The following is a 9,714-nucleotide window of genomic DNA, read 5'->3' as shown; positions in this document are numbered from 1 at the left end:
TTTAATTTTTCCCCCTTTCAAAATTGTTTAAAGCAGCATTCTATATGTAGGCTATATATGTGTTTTAAATGTTTAAAAAAATAATATATCATAGAGTTGTTTGTGGTGGGGTAAATTAAACGTGATATGCGGTGACGTCACAATCGTGTGGCATTGTGGGTTATGGAGCTGCCTGAAGTGTACATATGAAGTAGACTCGCTCCCTCGGTCAAAATCGAGGGAGCAAGGGTCTGTCCATATAAACTTCCCTCATCCACTTCCCGAAGTGGAACGCACTTCAAAATGGCGGCAGGGATTCCCCCGAGGGGAAGTATTTAGGGAAGTTCGCGAGTGCGTGTCTAAAACTGGAGTGGAACGCAGCCTAGCTCTCTTCTTCTTCTCTATTTGAATTCCAGCAGTGTAGACACTGCCAAGTGTATTACTGCCCTCCACAGATCAAAGTTTGAACTAATTGTTATGTACTTGCACTAGCATATTGTATATGACTATTTAGTTCAAACTTTAACCTGTGGTGGGCAGTACTGCCGGAATTCAAATAGAGAAGAAGAAGAAGAAGAAGAAGAGAGCCAGTTCAAGATGAGAATTTATGGTTAAAATATATTAATTTTTTAATTTTTTTTTTTAGAAAATGAGTGATGGTTTCTCTAGATAAGACCCTTATTTCTTGTCTGGGATCACTGTAAACTAATTTTGACCTTCAACTGTTTGGGCTCCATTGAAGTCTACTATAAGGAGAATAATCCTGGAATGTTTTCATCAAAAACCTAAATTTCTTTCTGACTGAAGAAAGAAAGACATGAACATCTTGGATGACATGGGGGTGAGTAAATTATCAGGAAAGTTGCAATGAGCTTTATAAGAACTGAAAACCACAGAAATGCACAATTATTTGAATGAGAGGCAAAATCCAGCTTTGATCGCATGTTTATTTAGAAAACAACATATTTGGCACACCAGAATAGCAAAGGACTGTTTGTAATAAAGTAAATATACAAATTAAACAACATAGTATGTTGTATTAAACTGAAATGTTCATCTACAGGACATCTAAAGTACCACATTAAGCATCTGGTCACACAACAATGACAGTGACAGTAAACGAGAGGCTGTAAATGACTAATATGTTGGTGGCAAATTGTTGTTTCTTTTCAGCTTGGTCTCCTCTCTGTCTAATTCAAGATGCTTCAGAGGTTATGCTGTTTTACATACATCACTTCTTTAAATGTAATGTTCATTTTAATGTTTCATTAATCTTTTCTTTATGTAAACAAACATAAGGCAGCATAAACAAGCCATTCTTTAGCTTCTTGATCCTTTCAATAAGTATATAAATGAAATAAAATGTAATTCAAAGTTTGATACACTCACTGATTATACTTTTAGTAGTAAAGCGCTTTAGTCAAATATGACAGTACACTTCCTGACAGGCACGTCTACATGTCTGAAAAACAAACATAATGCAACACGATACTGAGCCAACATCGACAAAACAAGCAAGTGCATACATATATCATAAAATATAACACTTCTTAAACACATTTTTGGCTTACATCAACATAGATAGAATCCCATAATACATAGAAACACACTTACATGGGATTTTAAGGCAAAACATTTTTCATTTAAAGATTAGTCCTATACAACTTCAGCTCTCAGACTTGTTTGAATGGGGGTTGACCTAAAGAGCCTTTAATAAAGGACATCCACATTTCCCCATAAACCCAGTCCTCTTTTTTTTATTTTACACATGAGGGACTGCATATGCAATACCATCCACACTGCTACAGGATCAACACAGAGTACTGACAAGACTGCAATTCTGCTCATTGGAGATCATTCCACATTCTGTATAACATGTTGGCTGTTATCACCACATACACATGCACACACAATGCTACTAAAGCAAACACATTCATTTCAGTTTGATATTGTTCTAGTCACTTTACAATTTACCTTTGAAATGTCAACGCTACTGTGTTGTATGAAAACAGGAAGGTAGGGGGCGCCAAAACTCACCAAAAAGTTACCAATGCTTTAATGAGCCATGCACCCAAAGGCATTCCTCCTTAAAATATAATTACATCAAGGATTGTCTAACAAAATTGATGAAGTAGAAGTGAAACATTCAACGCTCTCCTAAAGGGCAATAAACTGCTGCAACAATTCATCTTACTCAAAAAAAAAAAAAACACTCAAAAATAAAGTCAAACTTAGCTGTAGTATCACTGTAGAGCTCATGACTTGACATAGTCATAATAGTAAATAGGTATTAATCTCTAAAACAAACAAAAATGCTATAAAAAAAGATATGTTGTCTATAATAGAACACCATGTGATGATTTTATGGTTACACAACTTTTATATTTTAATAAACTACTCTGGCTGAAAAATATCAGAAACAGGCAGTACCAGAGAAAACTAGATAATCGGGTAAGGGAAGGACTGTCATGCCCTGAGAAAACAAGCAGTTTCTTTCACCTAGGTATGGGGGGGAGGGGAGGTGCACCTCGCTCTTTCTTTCCTGAACCTGAAACAGAGAGAAATATACAAACACACACACAGGCACATAAACAAATGAGAAAGACCATGATTGTGCTGCAAGGGCTGAATGTTATTCAAAGTATTCATTGGCATGTGGAAGCGACAGCTGCGGGTCAGTTTTGTCTATGTGCATAGCAACAAAAACGCATAAGATGAGAAAGCACGGCTGTGATTGGTTACCTCGGTTTTCGTTCCTGGCCAATTTGCTAGGATAGGTCTTCTGACAGGGAATGTAGGGCTCTGGGGGTGGAAGGTCAGATACAGGTCGGAACGTGAAGCGTGATTCCCACTCATCTTGGAGAAATAAATCAAATGCACACACAATTAATCTGCAACATAATACGCATCCAAGCTACTTACAGTGTTATTTACAGCTAAATAGAAGTAAATTGTGACTTCAAAGAATATGCTGGGGTCAATACATGTTCTATTGACATCATATGTGACACTCCGTCAATTACCCCCCAAATACAGCAGTTGCATATTGTTGCACTATTGTTGGTTTGATTGCTTTGGATTAAAGCATCAGCTAAATGATTAAATGTAATCATTTATCCTTCATCCTTCAGTATATAAAAACGACAACAAAACTGTTAATAGTAATGCACTTATAAAACAAGTATATGAAACCAAATAAAAAGTTGATCACAAAAAAAAACAAGTATATGGACTGGAGCAATGCAGAAATGTGAAGTATTTATGTGAAGTATTTATGTGAAAGCACTTTTATTTATTTTTCCATGAATTGAACATGCACTGAACATGCGCAGACAGATTTTTCTATCTGTGCATACTTTATGTTCAGATCACACATGCACCTAAAGGGATAGTTCACCCAAAAATGAAAATTATCCCATGATTTACTCACACTCCTAGGTGAATATATCTTCTTTCAGACGAACACAATCAGAGATATATTTAAGAATATCCTGGCTCTTCCAAGCTTTATAATGGTAGTGAACAGGGGGTCACATTTTGAAGCCAAACAAAAAGCATCCATCCATCATAAAAGTAATCCATAAAGTAATCCAGCTCCAGTGGGTTAATAAAGGCCTTCTGAAGCGAAGTGATTGGTTTTTGTCAGAAAAATATCCATATTTAAAACTTTATTAACTATAATAACTAGCTTCCAGCAGACAACTGTACGTATCGAGTTACGGAGAAAGAGTAACCCCTTTTAAAAAAGTTTTAAATATGGTTATTTTTCTTACAAAAACGCATTGCTTTGCTTCAAAAGGCCTTTATTAACCCCCTGGAGTCGTATGGATTACTTTTATTATGGATGGATGGATGAATTTTTTTGGGCTTGAAAATCTGGACCTAGGATGTCTTAAGGGTGAGTAAATCATGGGATAATTTTCATTTTTGGGTGAACTATCCCTTTAAATTTTTTGCACTAATTTCTTTGTCCACAAGATGGCAACACCACTGCTTCATGCCTTTGTTTCGCAGTCAAAAAAAGAAACTGAGAAGATGGAACAACAACAACAAACAAAGACCACAACAGCAATAGATGCCTGCACTGACAATTTTTCAGTGCTTGTGTGAGGGGGTTAAGAGATACTTGCAACTCTATATTAAACGAGTACAAAGCCATTTTTTTATTGCTCTCAACTTTTGGAGAGAAGAGAAATAGCACAGGACAAAAATTAAACTTTCTATTGCGCATGTATGAACTTCTTGTCTTAGCATATGACATCAAATGCTATCAAGGCTGCAATACTGGCCTATTACATTACATGGCCAAAAGTAAGTGCCCCCTTGTAATTAACAGATTAGAGTGTGGTACTGTCATATGATGCCACCAGTAAACTGCCTGTGAGTCTAGTATGAAAGAATCTAACTAGCCTGCACAAAATTCAGATCTGAACAGGTTTGGGATGAATTAGAACGTGGACTGCAATTACCAGTTTCTTATTAATACCAATGGTTTTGAGACCAAAAGTTCAACAAGCAAATGGGAGTAGTGTACTTTTACCTTCTGGTACGTTGTACCAATGAAAAACACATTACATGACATTAGGGGCAGTCGTGGCCTAATGGTTAGAGAGTCAGACTGGTAACCTGAAGGTTGCGGGTTCGAGTCTCAATACCGACAGCAAAAATGGCTGCCCACTGCTATGGATATGTGTCTTTACTACTCACTGCTCCTAATGTGTGTTCACTAACTGGATGGTTTAAATGCAGAGGACATATTCCATGTATGTAGGTTACCATACTTGGCCTTCACATGTCACTTTCAATTGTTTTTGGTAAACTCTACAAGACACTTGAACAAGCATTTGAATGTCACAATACCTATATGATGCCCTTGACTGTGGTATCCATTCCCCATAGGTGGGGGAGGAGGGGGCAGAGGTCCAGAGGAGGGTCTGTCTGGTGGGAGCGGTGGTCTACTGCCACCACGGTGAGGCTCCACACCTGGTCTGTTTGGCGGAGGAGGGGCTGGTGATGACCTCACACTTCCTCCTCCTGGACGACCAGAAGGAGGTGGAGGTGGAAGAGGACCTGTGGACAAAAACACATTAATGATCAAATGATTGAACACGTGACTTCCAGATTATTCTGCAACAACTTGCCACTCCTCCTTTACCTGTTCGTCCACCCGCATTCCTACCCAATGCAGGCGGTCTTTCAGAAGGAGGTGGAGGAAGGGGTCCGGATCGCCCAGGTGGAGGGGCAGGAGGATGGGAGCCAAGTGATATGTTCCGTTCAGGAAGGCGTGGCATGTGCTCCTCAGGAGAAATCGGACTTGGGCGTCCTGGCGGCAGTGGAGGTGCTGCACTTACAGGTGCCCGCAAAGAGGCGGGAGCAGGAGTCGGAGGAGGAGTTGGTTTACTACTTGCTGATGGAGGTGGTGGAGGGGGCGGGCTGTCCCGAGTAAGTGGCAAAGATGAACGGTTTGCAGGGGGAACAGGTGGAGGACGGTCATCACCTCGACCAGGTGCAGGTGGAGGAGGGGGTCGTCCGGCGTGACCAGCAGAGGGCGAAGGAAACGAAGGAGGACGACAAAATCCAGCTGGCACCGGTGGAGGAGCAGGCTGCCGTCCAAGGGGGTTTGGAGGTGGAGGTGCCGGGGCAGACCCCAGGCGAGGAGCCCCTGGAAGTGAGGGTGGTCCCCTGCTCTGTGCACCACTCTGAAAGGGACGTGGGGCACTTGGAAGAGGTGGAGGAGGCCCTCCAGGTGTTTCAGGACGGGGTGGGGTCATCCGTGGGCGGTCAACGGATTCACTGCGTTGTATAGGCAGACGAGGGGCAGAGCCAGATCCTCCTCCAAAAGGCCGTGGACCACTGCTACGAGCACCAGGTGGCAGAACCGGAGGCCTGACACTACTAGAGTCTGAAACAGAGAGCAAATAATCTAAGAGATAATCTAATAATTGTGAAGTTCTTTTATATATACACATTTTTCTGCATTTTCTGAAGGAAATATTATATTGTATTTCATGAATATATTAAACTGTATATTACAAATATTATTTAATGTCAAATTCTAGATTGGAGCTTTTGTGTGACCACTAGAAAAACTGATAAAATAGTAATGGTTAGCAACTATATCAGCAATAACATAATTGGTTTTGGCCAAAATTAGTGAAGCCCTGGGTATACTTCATTTTTTTATAGGTACAGTAGTTGAACACACAGCCTACTTCACTTGACTCGTATGCATACACAGGCATTTGACACATATGCAGTTTTGAGCAATATCTCGCCACGAGTTACAACCCACATCCCACGTGTAAGCCAAAAACATCTTTGCATTCTTTCATGCTAGAGTTGTACAAATGAGGATACTTTCTAACCTCTTTGCACAATCACTCGTCTATGTAGGCCTCCATTGTCGCTGTAGCTTGCATGTGTTCCGGTCTGTTCTGTTTATGCATTTTTTCTTTGACTACCTTGTGAATCAACGCCCCCAGGGCACGGTTGCCACCTTGCTGATAAACCAATTACTGCCAAAAAAAAATTAAATGCGCGGCTTGCGTGCACCAGTACGCGCGGTTACAAAAATGACCCTCACTTACACGTAGAAAAGTAAACTATACTTTGGGCTCGAGGATGAAGGAACCAGTCAGTGCATAGAACAGCATGTTTTAAATATTTGTGCGTTCTTACCATCTCGAGTGGAGCGTAGTTTCGGCATGCCCCCCTGGAAGAGTCCACCCAGGCCACCCGAAGCTCCACCCCCACCTCCAAACCCTCCCCCTCCTCCACCTCCACCCCCACCTCCCCCTCCAGGCCCACCTCCTCCTCCACCTCCACCACCTTTGGGTTCTGTCAAAAACAAATATGTATTTAATATTTTGGACTGGAGAGCGAACCTGCAACCACTAAGCATTGCTACTCATTTTATATGCAAGAAAAGCCAATCACAACAGAGGGAATTTACATAAGAGTTTTGAAGGTACACTAAAAGAAAACCTGTTTAAATACAGTTATTAATTTTATAATTTGTCCAATTAAATTACAGCTGTTTTGGTACAACATAAAGAGTATCTAACTCCATAAGATGCATGTTCTTACTGTCGAATATGGGGGCGCTACGGTCATTAGTAACAGTCTTCTTCAGCCTTGCTCCTTTGCTGATGTCCGACAGTAGAGCATTCCTGCCCCTCTCCTCTGATTTATTCAACACAGGCTTCTCAGTGTTTGCCTGTGAGCAAAAACAAGCACAGATATTTTCTGCAGAAATCATTAAAGCATTAATGCCTCATGGCTACTCCACTTAAAGCTGGAATACACTACACAACATTTGCCCAGATTTTTGCCCCAATTTGCAGTCTGGAAAAGTCAATACTAGTTTTCAAAAGTTAAATCCAGTCTGCAGATTTTAGGCAGTTGAGTTAACAGATTTGTTAACAGAACAAATTGTTGGATATTTTGAGCCAGGTTTAGAACACACATTGTGTTTTCATTTTTCATGCATCTCCTAGCAATGAGGTGCATGTTTCTGTGAGTTTGTTGTGTTCAGAACAATTTATGTGATCCTTGGTTGTTTAGTGTATAATGCCCACTTTTTTAATGGCTAGTGTTTTAAAGCCTCAGATTTTAACAAGTCGCATAGTGTATTCCAGTCCAGTGTGTGTGTTTATTTTTGTGTACCTGAGAGAAGGTGGGGGTGGGGGAGGGGGAGGTGGAGGAGGTACCGGCATTTTTTCTCCTTGGTGTCACCTCCTCTCACTGAGACCTGACAAACAGAAAGGGAATTTTTATATTTTCAAAAATAAATTGTGTCGCTTCCAAAACTCGTTGCCATAATGCTGAGAGTTTTCCAGAGTGTTGTTATTGCAAGGGTGTTCTGGGTGGTTACTTTGATTAAAAAAAAAAAAAAAAAAAAAGTCAAATATTTTTTTCAAACATATATATTTTTTGAAAACTTTAAGTAGTTTGGAACAATCTTTATTATTATCATTTCTTATGAAACAATACTTTAACAAAACATCTTAACTGCTTATTAATATTTGAAAAACACTTATCCACCAATTAATCAATATAAATAAATATTACCTATAAAAATATATTTTAAAAATGTTTAATTCAATTCACATTTATTTGTATAGCGCTTTTCACGATACATATCATTTCAAAGCAGCTTTACAGAGAATGCATGTCAACATTACAATTTAAAGAATGCATTTAGCAAATAATGTAATAATTTAGACAATTAATTTACAATTACTGTTAGCAGTTTAACTGAAGGTAGAAGCAATGAGCTCCTGGAAAAATGAATTACATATTAACAATAATTAGGATATATAGAAATTTAGCAATGTGCATGTTGATCCAGATGATTGCGTCTTCTGAAGTCCTATTATTAAAAAAATAATTAAAATTTCTACATGTATTCAAGGTGTAAGGAAAATTGAATGGTCGCAGTTGCACCATATGACATTTTTAGAGTAATTACATTTAAACTGTACATCTAAAATGGCACAGAACTTAAGTTTTTCAAAACAATATGAAACCAACATGAAAACAAAGTCTACATTTCTAAGACCTCCGGTGTTTTAAACTAGATTATTAAAATCAGCATGAAACAGAAGTTGCGATAGTCTTTCCATCCCTATTGTGACGTACACCGATCAGGCATAACATTATGACCACCTTCCTAATATTGTGTTGGTCCCATTTTTGCTGCCAAAACAGCCCTGACCTGTCAAGGCATGGACTCCACTAGACCCCTGAAGGTGTGCTGTGGTATCTGCACCAAGATGTTAGCAGCAGATCCTTTAGGTCCTGTAAGTTGCGAGGCTAGGCCTCCATGGATCAGACTTATTTGTTCAGCACATCCCACAGATGCTCAATTGGATTGAGATCTGGGGAATTTGGAGGCCAAGTCAACACCTCAAACTCATTGTGCTCCTCAAACCATTCCTGAACCAGGACTGCAGCTATGCAGCCCCATACGCAACAAACTGTGATGCACTGTGTATTCTGACACCTTTCTATCAGAACCAGCATTAACTTCTTGAGCAATTTGAGCTACAGTAGCTCGTCTGTTGGATCGGACCACACGGGCCAGTCTTCGCTCCCCACGTGCATCAATGACTCTTGGCCACCCTTGACCCTGTCGCCGGTTCACCACTGTTCCTTCCTTGGATCACTTTTGATAGATACTGACCACTGCAGACCAGGAACACCCCACAAGAGCTGCAGTTTTGGAGATGCTCTGACCCAGTCGTCTAGCCATCACAGTTTGGCCCTTGTCAAACTCGCTCAAATCCTTACGCTTGCCCATTTTTCCTGCTTCTAACACATCAACTTTGAGGATAAAATGTTCACTTGCTGCCTAATATATCCCACCCACTAACAGGTGCTGTGATGAAGAGATAATCATTATTCACTTCACCTGTCAGTGCTCATAATGTTATGTCTGATCGGTGTATATCTGAATGTAGCGGCTTCTCGAACAAGAGCAAACGTAGGGTGGAACTTGATTTTGTCCATCAGGAATTGGATCATCAGAGAAGAGATGTCGCTGCAAGTGATTTTGATTAAAGATTACAAGGGCATGTGCAAAAATGATGTGCACAGATAAATTATTTAAAATAAATACTGCAATATTCTACAAAAAAAAAAAAAAAAAACAAGAATTATTCATTATGATTTGGTGAATTTAAAATAATATCATCACGAGCACTCAGTGAACTCACCATCTTTGACCTTGTAATG

The 9,714-nt window shown here is 39.8% G+C and overlaps 1 protein-coding gene across 1 annotated transcript; it reads right to left on the bottom strand.

Annotated features, from left to right (window-relative positions):
• Positions 1 to 906: 906 nt before the first annotated feature.
• Positions 907 to 9,084, bottom strand: wipf1b (WAS/WASL interacting protein family, member 1b). The gene is made up of 8 exons (XM_048198475.1): positions 9,079 to 9,084; positions 7,645 to 7,713; positions 7,066 to 7,195; positions 6,658 to 6,816; positions 5,135 to 5,881; positions 4,840 to 5,049; positions 2,722 to 2,835; positions 907 to 2,527 (listed from the first exon to the last, which is right to left on the bottom strand). Exons 1-8 carry the CDS (start codon positions 9,082 to 9,084, stop codon positions 2,475 to 2,477), a joined length of 1,488 nt encoding a protein of 495 aa, XP_048054432.1. The 3' UTR covers positions 907 to 2,474.
• Positions 9,085 to 9,714: the final 630 nt, after the last annotated feature.

Source organism: Megalobrama amblycephala, linkage group LG8 (assembly GCF_018812025.1).
Source record: "Megalobrama amblycephala isolate DHTTF-2021 linkage group LG8, ASM1881202v1, whole genome shotgun sequence".
Classification (NCBI taxonomy): Eukaryota; Metazoa; Chordata; class Actinopteri; order Cypriniformes; family Xenocyprididae; genus Megalobrama; species Megalobrama amblycephala.
The sequence above is the reverse complement of the archived record's forward strand: the minus strand, read 5'-3'. Positions and strand labels throughout refer to the sequence as shown.